At 45.0% G+C, this 14,465-nt stretch overlaps 1 protein-coding gene across 4 annotated transcripts in view; it reads left to right on the top strand.

Moving 5' to 3' along the window:
* Nucleotides 1–14,465, top strand: part of KIF13A (kinesin family member 13A) — a 164,899-nt gene that overhangs the window by 139,120 nt on the left and 11,314 nt on the right. For all 4 annotated transcript variants that reach the window (XM_068236944.1, XM_068236945.1, XM_068236943.1 and 1 more), the window contains 4 exons: nt 3,758–3,835; nt 4,955–5,002; nt 5,860–5,968; nt 12,982–13,133. In XM_068236944.1, coding sequence (XP_068093045.1) covers nt 3,758–3,835; nt 4,955–5,002; nt 5,860–5,968; nt 12,982–13,133 — 387 coding nt within the window. The remainder of the gene's footprint in view (nt 1–3,757; nt 3,836–4,954; nt 5,003–5,859; nt 5,969–12,981; nt 13,134–14,465) is intronic.

The following is a 14,465-nucleotide window of genomic DNA, read 5'->3' as shown; positions in this document are numbered from 1 at the left end:
GGGGCTATTTCAATGGTAGTGATGGTGACGTACATAAATCGCAGCAATGGCTGTTAGCAAAGTCTGAATCTCACGAAATGTCTCATGCAGGTAGAAGACATATTGTTAGACTTGGATTCCAAAGATGGGGTCCCTACATCTCTGCAAACCAGAGTTACAGGGGTCCAAAATTGGTAAAATCCCCCATAGGATTTCATTGGCTCCCTATTTCACTTTCCAAAATCTCACATCTTTTCAAAGGGCAATGGCTCAGCAGTGGCAAATTTTCTAGCATTGTAGGGACCCTTAGGGGGAACATGACTGGTGAGTTTTGGGCCCCTAGGCCGAAGAGGTCATAGCCTAGGGTCACAAAAACCTGTTTATTGGGGCTATTTCAATGGTAGTGATGGTGACGTACATAAATCGCAGCAATGGCCGTTAGCAAAGTCTGAATCTCACAAAATGTCTCATGCAGGTAGAAGACATATTGTTAGACTTGGATTCCAAAGATGGGGTCCCTACATCTCTGCAAACCAGAGTTACAGGGGTCCAAAATTGGTAAAATCCCCCATAGGATTTCATTGGCTCCCTATTTCACTTTCCAAAATCTCACATCTTTTCAAAGGGCAATGGCTCAGCAGTGGCAAATTTTCTAGCATTGTAGGGACCCTTAGGGGGAACATGACTGGTGAGTTTCGGGCCCCTAGGCCGAAGAGGTCATAGCCTAGGGTCACAAAAACCTGTTTATTGGGGCTATTTCAATGGTAGTGATGGTGACGTACATAAATCGCAGCAATGGCCGTTAGCAAAGTCTGAATCTCACGAAATGTCTCATGCAGGTAGAAGACATATTGTTAGACTTGGATTCCAAAGATGGGGTCCCTACATCTCTGCAAACCAGAGTTACAGGGGTCCAAAATTGGTAAAATCCCCCATAGGATTTCATTGGCTCCCTATTTCACTTTCCAAAATCTCACATCTTTTCAAAGGGCAATGGCTCAGCAGTACCAAATTTTCTAGCATTGTAGGGACCCTTAGGGGGATCATGACTGGTGAGTTTTGCCACTGCTGAGCCATTGCCCTTTGAAATGGTGTGAGATTTTGGAACGGTAAATAGGAGGCCCAATGAAAGCCTATGGGGGATTTTACCAATTTTGGACCCCTGTAACTCTGGTTTGCAGAGATGTAGGGACCCCATCTTTGGAATCCAAGTCTAACAATATGTCTTCTACCTGCATGAGACATTTCGTGAGATTCAGACGTTGCTAACGGCCATGGCTGAGATTTATGTACGCCACCATCACTACCATTGAAATAGCCCAAATAAACAGGTTTTTGTGACCCTAGGCTATGACCTCTTCGGCCTAGGGGCCCGAAACTCACCAGTCATGTTCCCCCTAAGGGTCCCTACAATGCTAGAAAATTTGGTACTGCTGAGCCATTGCCCTTTGAAAAGATGTGAGATTTTGAAAAGTGAAATAGGGAGCCAATGAAATCCTATGGGGGATTTTACCAATTTTGGACCCCTGTAACTCTGGTTTGCAGAGATGTAGGGACCCCATCTTTGGAATCCAAGTCTAACAATATGTCTTCTACCTGCATGAGACATTTCGTGAGATTCAGACTTTGCTAACGGCCATTGCTGCGATTTATGTACGTCACCATCACTACCATTGAAATAGCCCCAATAAACAGGTTTTTGTGACCCTAGGCTATGACCTCTTCGGCCTAGGGGCCCGAAACTCACCAGTCATGTTCCCCCTAAGGGTCCCTACAATGCTAGAAAATTTGCCACTGCTGAGTAATTGCCCTTTGAAAAGATGTGAGATTTTGGAACTGTAAATAGGAGGCCCAATGAAAGCCTATGGGGGATTTTACCAAATTTGGAGCCCTGTAACTCTGGTTTGCAGAGATGTAGGGAACCCATCTTTGGAGCCCAAGTCTAACAATATGTCTTCTACCTGCATGAGACATTTCGTGAGATTCAGACGTTGCTAACGGCCATTGCTGCGATTTATGTACGTCAGACTCGCCACCATTAAAATTGCCCAATAAACAGGTTTTGTGACCCTAGGCTATGACCTCTTCGGCCTAGGACTGCATTGAACGCGACCCACGCATTGTGCGCATTCTGGACAACACCAATTACTGGGTTTATACCCTTCTGGATCCACGGTACAAACACAATGTTCCAAAACTGCTTGAAGAAAGAGCCAGACAGGTCAAAATGGAAGAATACCAGCAGGCCCTTGTGGAGACTTTAGAGAGGAGATTGACATCCTCCCCCTCCTCTAGCCAGTTGTACGCCGACAGACTGACTTCCGCAAACCCAGGACGACCAGGAGGGCAGCAAACAACACAAGCCGCAGCTAGTGCCCAAAAGGGAATGGTATCGGCAGTGTCCTTGGAGTGGAAAAATTTTCTGACACCCATGCAGCAGCACACAGAACAGCAAGCGTGCAGATCCACCTCCAACACCGATCGCCTGGAGAAGATGGTCAAGGACTACATGTCAGATGGCGTAGCTGTGTTGAACAATCCATCTGCACCCTTCAACTATTGGGTATCGAAGCTAGACACCTGGCACAAACTGGCAATGTACGCAATAGAGGTGCTGGCTTGCCCGGCAGCCAGCGTTATGTCGGAACGCTGTTTCAGTGCTGCCGGAGGCATCGTCACAGATCGGCGGCGTATCCGCCTCTCCACAGAAAATGCAGACCGTCTGACTCAAATTAAAATAAATCAATCCTGGATTGGAAACGACTACGCAACACTCCCGGACCCCAACCAAGTAACATGAACAATGAACATCTGTGATGGGTTAGCGTTTCCGGTCCCTGTTTATTGAACCTCTCATCTGTATTACATTTATGACTGCATGGCGACAAAATGCAAATTGCTATCCGCACGCTTCTTGCCCTCATGCAAGGCCTGGGTTGTTGTGTCTCAAAGCGTGGCCTTCTCCTCCTGCGCCACCCTCCTCTTGTTCCATCACGTGTGCTGCTGCTGGGTTAGCGTTACCGGTCCCTTTTCCTGGAACCTCTTATATGTATTACATTTATGACTGCATGCCGACAAAAAGCATGTTACCTGTGCAAAGAAAACAGACATTTCCCGCATTTAAAAGACAGTTTTCCCTTTGAAACTTTAAAATTGATTTTCTCAAAAACTATAAGCTCTTTTTGCTAAAAAAATTTTTCCTCTTGTACCCACTCCCAAGGTGCACATACCCTGTAAATTTGGGGTATGTAGCATGTAAGGAGGCTTTACAAAGCACAAAAGTTCGGGTCCCCATTGACTTCCATTATGTTCGGAGTTCGGGTCGAACACCCGAACATCGCGGCCATGTTCGGCCTGTTCGGCCCGAACCCGAACATTTAGATGTTCGCCCAACACTAGTGAGGATCTCCAATAAGCTCTGCAGATGAACAAGAAAATAGTAATGAACACATAACAAAGCACCAACTCTGATATGTATCTGTTGACCTGGAAGTATACCTACAGACTGAGGGATATATAGAACTCCTTATGGGTTTTTATTGCCGTTTCTCACTTTCTGTCCTGTCTGACAGCTAAGCTCGCATTCCAGATGTCACCTAGACAGTAAGTGAGGGGGGAGACGGAACAGCACTGAGAGAAGTCCTAATTTCCTCACTCAAATATAGGTTTAGGAGTTGGGATTAAGTATGTGGGCACAGAGATTTTATTTGCGCTAAGATGTAAATCACATGGTTAAAAATATAAAATATCTGTGTGCATTTTTACTTTCTGCTTCTAGGCTGTGACGGTTAAGGAAGCAATTGCAAACAAAACAAAGCACATTCGGCGCAGCTTGAGCACACCCAACATGCACAATGTAAGCAACTCCTCCATTTCATCTGGGATTGAATTTGTTGCTACTGTTTGTTAGGTTTCTGTGGTCTGTAATCTGTGTCTGTAAAGCTGCATTGAAAATGGAGATTTCTTTCCATATTACCTGCCATGCCAATAAGATTGGACACCTAAGTAAGCTCTGTCTCGATGCTACACCCATCCAAGTTTTTTTTGGATGTAGATTCTACATCTTAATTAGTCACTGCTGTAGGTTCTTGGATGTAGAATCTACATCCCTGATTTAAAACCGCCGCGCACATGCGCTCTTGCACATGTGTGCGGTTGTGCACGCTCGTGCTATAGCAAATATCATTAAAAAGTTAAGCATAAAAATGTTCTGCAAGTTAAAAAAAAAAAATTAAAGGTAAGGTCTCAATAAAATAAAACATGTCCCACCCCCCCCCCCCCAACCAACGTAACCTAGCCTATTAACCCCTTGTTAACCCTTTCAATGCATTTATCTGTTTATATACTTCCACTGACTGCAAAAGTTTTGGGCCCCAATGCTTTACAGATGCATTGCTCTGCCGTTGCCTAGTGATGCATCTGTACAGCCTGGGATGCACCCCCCCTCCACAGATTTAACGGCAATCATATTGGGCCCATGCATGAGTAGCTCCGTGGCCCTCCGATAAGCTTGCCAACAATCCATTGTCGGTAATCTTCCGGGGGGCCTGCGCTCAGCAAGGATGGACTGCTGAATACCAAGGTAAGCCTCAATAGGACCCTGAGGCTTCCCTCTCTTTAGGTAATTATCTCTTTTTGTGCCCGAGCTTTGGCTTTAACAGTACACTAAACAGGTCCCATTGCTAAGAGCCTCAAAGGGTTTTACCACCTTACATCCAACCTGCAGCCTATGGCAATTTTGTGGGAGTACCAACTAATGTACTAATATATTTTTGAGGTTTAAAAAAAAAAAAACAGAACAGAAGGTACCCACTAAACAAAGAGAAAACATGCTAACACTATACAGATAGTGTTCATGGTGGGGCTTTGATCCCAAGGCAAGAATTAGCCACTGTACTACAAGTGCAAATGTGTATTTTCCTTAAAAAACATATTATAAACCTACCAGTATATCTAATACTTGTGACTTGTTTAGGTTTCATCTAGTCGCCTGGATTTGTCTGGCTGTGATGAAGATGACAAGGTAAGGATGTTGAACTGGTTCTTCAGCACAACTTGCACCCAGTATTTTATGTGAATATCTGTTTGTCAACAGGAATCTCTGTGATGAAGAGGTTTGAACTTTACTTGTGATAATTTGTTGACATATATAGAATTTTCACGACTAGCTAAAAATGACTGACAGGACCGGTAAAAACTATTTAGCATACTGGCCAATTGTCTTTATTTTGGTTCTTTTATTTTATTTGGTTTCTTTGATTGTATTCCTTAAGCTTTGTTTAAAAATGTATTTTCTTAAAGGGAAACTGAAGATACTGTATTTTTTAGACTATAAGACGCTCCTAACCATAAGACGCACCTAGGTTTAGAGGACAAAAACCAGGGGGAAAAATATATACTAAACCTGGTGCATCCATGGTGAAGGGGCATCTTGTGGATTATGCCCCCTTTGTGCCTCATGTCCCCTTGTACCTCTTATGTCTCCTTGTCCTTCTCTGTCCCCCATGTGTCCGCCTCTGTCCTCGTGTCCCCCTCTATGTCTTTGTGTCCTCCTCTATGCCCCTTTGTGTCCCTCCTTGTGTCCTCCTCTATGCTCCTTTGTGTCCTCAGTTTTCTCCATGTCCTCCTCTGCATGGGCACAGAACAGGGAGTCCCAGACATTGCAGTGGGTTGGAGGTTCGTATTGGCAGGCGTTCACAAGTCAATATTCAGAGAGGCTGATTTATAAATAAAATTGAAAGGAAATTGGGGTAAAAGTGCCCAGAGTATCCAGTGAGGTTTTTGCATCATAGCGGTTTCTGGTACCTTGTATATCTACTAGTATAGTTCCTGCAACATTTTCATTCTTACAGACATCTAATATACTTGTATATTTCGCAGGGATGGTCAGAAAACCAACTAGATGCGTTTGACTACTCCTTCAGTTATAAAGATGTGTCAGGCTGTGGAAGTCAGCTGACTGAATCGCCTAGAAGAAGTAATGGGGGAGGTGAGCATTTGAATTATGTTTTATTGGACCAACCAGCGATGTAACTACAAATCATGGAGCACCCAAGCAAAACTGTGATGGGGCCCCCCAATGTTCACACCCTTTCCCTTGCCTACCACTGGTGACCCTCACAGCCTGGGGGCCCATCTTGCAAGAGATATAAAAAAAGTGTGGCCATAATGATCTTCACACCTATTACAAGTGTAGCCACAAAAACACGTGATGTGAAGGGTGGAGCCCATTATCTGAGGGAGTAAAGTAGCAGGTGGGGCCCTCTTCCAGCTCTGCCCCCCCCCCCCCTAAAGTTGCAGTGGCTGCTGCCCTCTAGTTACACCCTTGGGACGAACATAAAGTCACGCCTGTAATACATTAGACTATGTCATGAGTTCATATTCAGAATCAGAGGTGTGGCACTGACCATTGTCATGCCACTTTGATGTGTCCATGGATGGCATGTTTCAACATTTTGTCTTGTAAACCTACTAAATTACGAAAGCTGCTATAACAAAGCAAATTGTCCCACACGGAGGGTACTGCCATAATCTTAGAAATGTATAGCTTTTGTATTCTCAGTGTGTAGAAGTTGAAAATTTATAACTGAGGCATACAGTAATCCTTTAACTCTAGTACTGTATTATTAACCAGGGTCAGACTGGGCCAGAGTAGTACAGTTTTTTTCCCTCGGTGGGCCTCACAATTGCTGGCACTTGACATTACTTGCCATTGCTCACAATCAAATGATTCCCACCATATCTAGCCTAGCATGCTATATTTGTATTATATTTGTATTATATTTGTATTATGTATTTATATAGCACTGACATCTTCTGCAGCACTTTACAGAGTACATGGTCATGTCACTGACTGTCCTAAGAGGAGCTCACACTCTGATCCTACCATACTCATTGTCTAATGTCCTACCATATTATTATTATTATTATTATTATGTATTTACATAGCACTGACATCTTCTGCAGCACTGTACAGAGTACATAGTCATGTCACTGACTGTCCCCACAGGAGCTCACAGTCTAATCAATGTCATATGACAACACCCCAATAACCTCAACCACTAAGGCCCGCTGCTTGGGGGTTATACTTGACTCAGAGCTCTCCTTTAAACCTCACATTGCCTCATTAACCACCACCTGCTATTTCCAGCTCAAAAATATATTCCGTATCCGTCCCTTCCTCACACAAGAGGCCACCAAAATGCTTGTTCATGCCTTAATCATCTCCCGCCTAGACTACTGCAACACCCTGCTCTGTGGCCTACCAAAAAACAGGCCAGCTCCTCTCCAATCCCTTCTAAATGCAGCGGCCCGCCTCATTCACCTTTCCACACGCTCTTCCGATGCAGCCCCACTGTGCCGTTCTCTCCACTGGTTACCCATTACCCAGAGGATCCAGTTCAAACTCCTGACTCTAACATACAAAGCCCTCCACGAGTTGTCTCCTCCATACATCTCCTCACTAATCTCAAGATATTGTCCCTCCCGCAACCTTCGCTCCTCCCAAGAAATTATCCTGGCCTCTAAGCTGATCACCTCCTCTCATGCTCGCATCCAGGACTTTACACGAGCATCAGCCCTTATCTGGAACTCTCTTCCACAGCCTGTACGTCATGCTCCAAACCTGGACATCTTCAAACGCACTCTTAAAACACACCTTTTCAGACAAGCTTATAACATTCTATAGCCCTTTATTTACTTATTTGTCACAATGTAATCAGAGGCAAAGAATCACTGCCTCATCCATCCTCCACCCCCTTACCTAGTGTGTCCCCCACTACCCATTACATTGTAAGCTCGCAAGGGCAGGGTCATCCTCCTAATGTTTACTGTCTTTGTAACAATATTTGTGCTGCTTGGAACTCTGCTGTATATTTGTTAGCTGTATCTATGTTCCCCTTGTCGTCTTATTGTGCTTTGTAAAGCGCTGCGGAATATGTTGGCGCTATATAAATAAAAAATAATAATAATAATAATATGTATGGTAACTAGGACATTACTTTATATTGAAGGAGGGGACTCTATGCAACGTTTTGCTGGGCAGCAGTGTCTCTGAATTACAATGCTGCTAAGATCATGTACATTTGGCCCTGTCTATAATGCATCATGACCACGCCCAACTTCCGGTGCATGGTCAAGCCCTTTTTTCACCGCAATCATGGGATGTGTGGGCCCCAGGTTGAAATTTTTCTGGTGGGCCACCAGTGTCCCAGTCCGACCCTGTTATTAACCTTTAACCAGGAATGGTCAATGAGATGGAAATGATTCTGAGATGATGCAGAATTATGCAAATTTAGGCTGCTTGAAAATGGACCAATACAATCCCTCCAGTGGAAAGGAGTGTTCCATTTCAAGATCCACAAGTTTGCATACAAAACTTTCATTACCCTGTGTCATCTCGGAATTATTTGCGTCACATTTTCAGTAAGATGCAATATTATAAAATGTAAGATAATTTCCATTGTCTTGTGTATGTGTTACTATGTGCTTCAGTCCTATGTTTGGCTAGTTCAGTCATGGTTGCCAAGTTTTCAAGAACTTACTGTGATATCTTTTCCAGTTTTCTTGCTGATACAGTATATAAAGAAATCATATTTTCCAACCACTAGAGGGTGCACACGTTACACAGAGAAGCTCACTGTTGAAAGGAACGAAAACACCATGCCTTGAGGGATATGGAGGCTGCCATATTTATTTTGTTTTTAACTATAACCATTGCCTGGCAGTAGGCCTGAACGATTTTAGGAAAAGATTGGATCACACTATTTCTGTCAGAAATTGCGATTTCGATTCGATTCATGATTTTCTTCAAATCCAGCTTTAGCACTAAATTCACAATGTACACAGTAACATTTACAAACATGCAGTGACAGAAAATAACATCATACTATCAAATTGATAGGATGATGTTATTGTCTGTCATGTTTGTAAACCTTACTGCATTATGTGAATTTAGGTGAGAGACTAGAGAAAAAGATGGAGACTAGAGAACGCATGATCACCACGTGATTGCCGCAAGACTATGGGCGGCGGGCCCTAACACAACAGATCCTGGGTCATTGAGGTGAGAGGGCAACTTGCAGGTCAGTCCAGTGCTTTTCCTGAAACTGCTGTGCAGATACAGTAACGGCTCACGGCCTCACGAATTCGGAGAAGACGATCCTGTCACGTGATCGTCGAAGCAGTGGTTTTGAAGATATTACGGCACTTTGCCGCTGTGTGCAGCCAGTAGCAATCCAGTGACAGCCCTTCTCCCGCTGTGCACTGTCCTAAGCCCAGCCACAAGGATCAGTTTGTGTGGACAGTAGAGTCCTTCCTTAGCTCTGCACTCCGCAGGGCAGGCTTTGGCCAGTTATCAAGCCAGGCAGGAGTGGAACCACAGTTTGGCTTGTGACACACACACACACACACACACACACACACACACACACACACACACACACACACACACACACACACACACACACACACACACACACACACACACTATATAAGTAATCACACAGTCCAGCTCACAGTCACCTCAGCTCAAATGCGCAGTGCCCACTGCCCTGCACACATCATCTAGCATACACACAGAATGAATGAGGCACACACAGGGTGTCAGCGTGATCTTATGTACAAACTCTTGACTGACAGTACTGCCGCCCGCCCGGCTGATGACGCGCTAGGCCAGGCAGAGGGAAACAGAGCGAGAGCCTGTGGGCAGAGTCTGCCGCCCGCCCAGCTGATGATGTACTAAGCTGGGCAGAGCGAAAGAGAGTGAGAACCTGCCGCGGCCGCCCGCCCAGCCAATGACGTGCTAGGCAAGGCGGAGGGAGAAATTAAGAACCCTGTGATGACGTAGGGGGTGGAGGCGGCCACAAGTAAGGAGATAGTGAGAGCCGCTAAGCCGTCGCTACGGAGCGGCAAGCGGGAGATAGACTGCTAGACTAAACTGGTACACTGCTGCACAGCAGTGGGGGAAATCGTGAGAAATCGCCATGTTCACAATCTCGTTTCCATGATCGCGATTTCGGTCAAAAAACTATAAATCGTTCAGGCCTACCTGGCAGTCCTGCTGATCTCTTTGGCATCAGTGGTGTCTGAATCGCCCATCTGAAACAAGCATGTGGCAAATCCAGTCAAACACCTAATCTGCATGCTGAACGATATTCCCATTCATTGATCTCAGGGCTAATGGAAGGCAGCGGGAGCGTGCGCAGAAGTGCGCACGATCGTGTGCCCGGTGCAGCAGCAGCAGGGCATGCTATCTGGACGGTTCTATCAGCCCAGATAGACCGGAGTGATTAAAGTGCCCTCAGGCAATCGAACAAATGTAAAACACGCATGCCTGCGTGTTACTAACTTTTTTTGTAGCCTGATCGCGCCCTCCGTTCCCCGTCCCAATGTATCAATTCTGTGTGGTAAGCCCCGGTCGGGGACCCGACCTCGAGGTCGGGCTCCCCAGCGACCCGGAACTACTGTGGCAACGCAGGCGCAGTATACTGCGGGACGCCGGCGCAGTGAGCTCCTAATGCGTGCAGCCGTATGTTCACGTACGGCTGCGCACGCGTACTGGAGCTGCCAGAGGAGGGTTTGAGCTTGCTTCATCACTCGCAAGCCAAACCCTCCGCTTCTGCCGCCGCCCATCAAACATGCCCACTCCTCCCAGCCCACTCCCACAGCTGCCGCCTAGCCTAATCCAATAAGGTATCCAATAAGGTATCAGCCTCCGCCTGCCTGCGTCTCATGCACGGTTGATCTGTGTTGGGTGCGCGTACGAGGCGAGGCGACAGCTGAAGGGTGTGGGCTGGGAGGAATGGGAGTGATTGATTGCCGCTCGGGAGACTGTTAGACGTCTATTTACATGTACAGCGCTGTGATCTGCAGCAGCACTGTACTGGGGACAGCCGTGTGACACGGCTGTCCCCCTGGGGCACCAGAGAGCGACCGGCTCTCATAGGCTGAAGCCTATGACAGCCGATCGCCGTGATTGGCTGGCGGGGATGGGCGGGATAGTAAAAAAATTAAATAAACAAACAAAAAATACATTTATTTAACCACTTTACCTCCCTTGCTACGCTTATCTACCCCCCACAAAACTTTACTTAAAGCTCAGGGGAGTAGATAGGCGTACTTGTGGTAAACAGTGTGCTGTATGCCCAATAAGCGATCTGATTACGTATATAGGGTATCATTTTAACCGTGACAAGTGAGAGAATAGATTTTGTGTTGTTTGACAACTGAGGGCTAAGTCATGTGATTTTTTTTTACCGGAAAACTGAATGAAAAGCAATAAAACTGTTATTTTCATGTACTCTATACCCCTAAATAAATACTTGTAAAAAAAAAAAAAAAAAGTGACAGCATTGAAAAGAGAATACACAGTTACCCTAGGGACTTAGCTTTTAAAATATGTATGCCATGAGAGTGTATTACTGTTAATCTTGAAGATAAGGGCTTTTAATTACTGATAGAGTACAATGAGAAAACAAAAAACACAAACCAGAAACTAATATATTATCGCCATACATTGTACTAGGAACATTATTTATAGGTTGAGATAACCAGGACAAATTAGAAAATACAATGTGTGGGTTTTACCTATGGTAACATTGTTTATTTAAAAACTATAGTGCATGGAAATGGAGAAATAGTGTATTTTTTCTTTTTTTTTTTCTCATTTTTCCCTTTAAAATGCACAGATAATAGCATAATTACTAAAAGCAAATATCACCCTCACAAAGCATAATTTGTGGCAAAAAAAACAAGATATAGATCATTTACATCTGATGAGTAGCAATAAAGTTATTGGTGAATGAATGGGAGGAGTGCTGAAATGTGAAAATTGCTCTGGTTTTTAAGCAAAAAACCCTGTGGTGCTGAAGTGGTTAATAAAAAAAAAATTATAAAAAAAAAACAAACTGAGGTGAGATCAGACCCCACCAACAGAGAGCTCTGTTGGTGGGGAGAAAAGGGGAGGGGGGGATCACTCATGTGCCTTGTTGTGTGGCCCTGCAGCTCGGCCTTAAAGGGAACCAGAGAGGATGCAATATACATACCTGGGGCTTCCTCCAGCCCCATACGCACGGATCGCTTCCACGCCGCCGTCCTCCGCTGCCTGGATCCGCCGCCACCGGGTCCCGTCATTGCCGCAAGTCGGCCGGCGGACGCGGCCAATTCTCCGCATCACAGGGTGCTCTCCCCATACAGATACGCATGTGGCTGCTTACTGCACAGCCGCATGCGTACATGTATGGAGGGAGCCCCTGTGATGCGGACAATTGGCCGCGTCCGCCGGAAGTGACGGGCCCGGTACCGGCGGATCCAGGAAGCTGAGGACGGTGGTGTGGGAGCGATTCAGGCTTATGGGGCTGGAAGAAGCCCCAGGTATGTATAAAATCTTTTTCTTTTTTCACCCCCCGTTCCTCTCTGGTTCCCTTTAAAGCTGCAGTGGCCAATTTACTGAAAATAGCCCTGGTCTTTAGGGGGGTTTACCACTGCAGTCTTCAAGAGGTTAAGCAATGCCAGTTGCCTGGCAGCCCTGCTGATGTATATGGCTGCAGTAGTGTCTGAATTTCACTATCATCACAATAATGTCAGAGACACCTTATCTGCTGCATGCTTGTTCGGGGTCTATGACTAAAAGTATTAGAGGCAGAGGATAAGGAGGACAGCCAGGCAACTGGTATTGTTTAAAAATAAATAAATATGGCAGCCTCCATATCCCTCTCACTTCAGTTGTCCTTTAAATGTCCCTTTTCATTGTGGAAAAGAACGATGTTGATGAGACACTTTGAGGCGTTAACCTTATTTATGCTCAAGCTGCAGGATTGTGTGACAAGTGTAAACCTGTGCCACTAATTGATATGCTTCTTCTATATTCACTTACAGGATGGACAGATAGTAATTGTAATAAGGCCAGTGTATGCCGTATCTCTGAAGTCCGATAGCAAAGTAAACTGCATAACATTCTTGAAAGGTACCATATTTCACTCTCCTTTACCTCCTTTGTTCCAGGAGGAGCACCAGAGAGTCCACAAGCCATAATGACGAGTCCATTCAAAACTTTCTCTCCACAGTCAGCAAAATTTTTCAAGCCTTTAATGCCTGTGAAGGAGGAGCAGAAAAGAAAGGCACCTGTTGAAGCCCAGCCACTGCTCGGCCAGGAGGTACTTTCACAAGGCTTCAGTTTTCCCTTTCAGTCATATTGATGGGTTAATCCTAATTCCTGATCTTGGGTAGAGTTGTTTTATCCACTGAGGCTGAGGAAATGTTTGTAATAAATCACATACGGTAATTGTATGTGGCATTAGATATCTTTTGTGTATACTCCATCACTGTTAACAATCAATAATTTTCTACGCTGTCCTGAGGTTTATCTGGGAGGCTTCGGAATAATCATATATAACAAGTGCATAGTTGTGCTATCCATCAACATAAGAAGCCGCACATTGCACTGCAGTGCCCTGCTATGGGCTGTAATGCTGGCCCCAATAATGTCCGAGATACAGCGTGATTGTGCACAGAAATGCATACTGCACAACAATAGCCCATTGGGTTGATTATTTGACAATGAAATTAATATGCTGCCTAATGTTCTTGCATATTGGATGCAATGTATGATGCACATAGGGGCTGGTTTATCCAAACAGGTGCAAAGAAAACTGAAGCAGCAGGGGAGCAACTGCCTAAAGCAACTAATCAGGGTTTAAAGCACGCCTGAACTGACTTGTCAAGTAATATTAGAAACACGGATACAGAGTACAAAAGCAGAGAAAGATCTGGAACCTGAGTCAGGTAAAAAGGGCACCTGAGATTTGGGCACTGCCGGTGCTGCCATAGGCCATAATGTGAATTACGGCTGTAGCAGTGCTCAGTTAGTAATTTGGGCGCAGTCAAAACACAGAGCACAAATTACGATAAAAACAGTTTAATTCAGCTGCCAGCTATAGCTGGAAGCCAAATTATGCCTCAATGGCAGCCAGGAGGAGGAATAGTAAATAATGCCGCCGGGGACTTTGTCAGCAGGGTGAGATGTTTTTTGGCTTTGCCCTGTGCTCAAATTTCACAGCCCTTAATTACATGTATACCTGGAAACCCATGTGGATCCGTCCTCCGTCCACATACATGTGCCCTACGTGTTTGCCAGGGGTCCTGTCACGTTTATTCCGATAACACATGCTGTTACCGCCGCCCATCTGATAGATCATGTTGGTCCGGCATCTTGAAGCATGTCCAATCAATACATACGACCAATTTATACCCTAAATTGGTCGCATCATCATTCGGACATGCTCTTGTCTGTACCGATATTCATCCAATTTGATTATAATGATCGAATCTGATGGTAAATTAGTCGCCAAGTTACCTGATGTATGGCCACGTTAAATGTTCATTATTTCTTTCTGTTGGCAGCTGAGTGAACCAGAATATAAGTCACAGTGAATTGTCTGCTGTTGAGATTTCAGTGATCAAATGTAACGTCTTAAAGGGAAGGTTCA

This window comes from Hyperolius riggenbachi, chromosome 5 (assembly GCF_040937935.1).
Source record: "Hyperolius riggenbachi isolate aHypRig1 chromosome 5, aHypRig1.pri, whole genome shotgun sequence".
Taxonomy (NCBI): domain Eukaryota; kingdom Metazoa; phylum Chordata; class Amphibia; order Anura; family Hyperoliidae; genus Hyperolius; species Hyperolius riggenbachi.
Note: the sequence above shows the minus strand (reverse complement) of the source record. Positions and strands in the feature narration are given on the sequence as shown.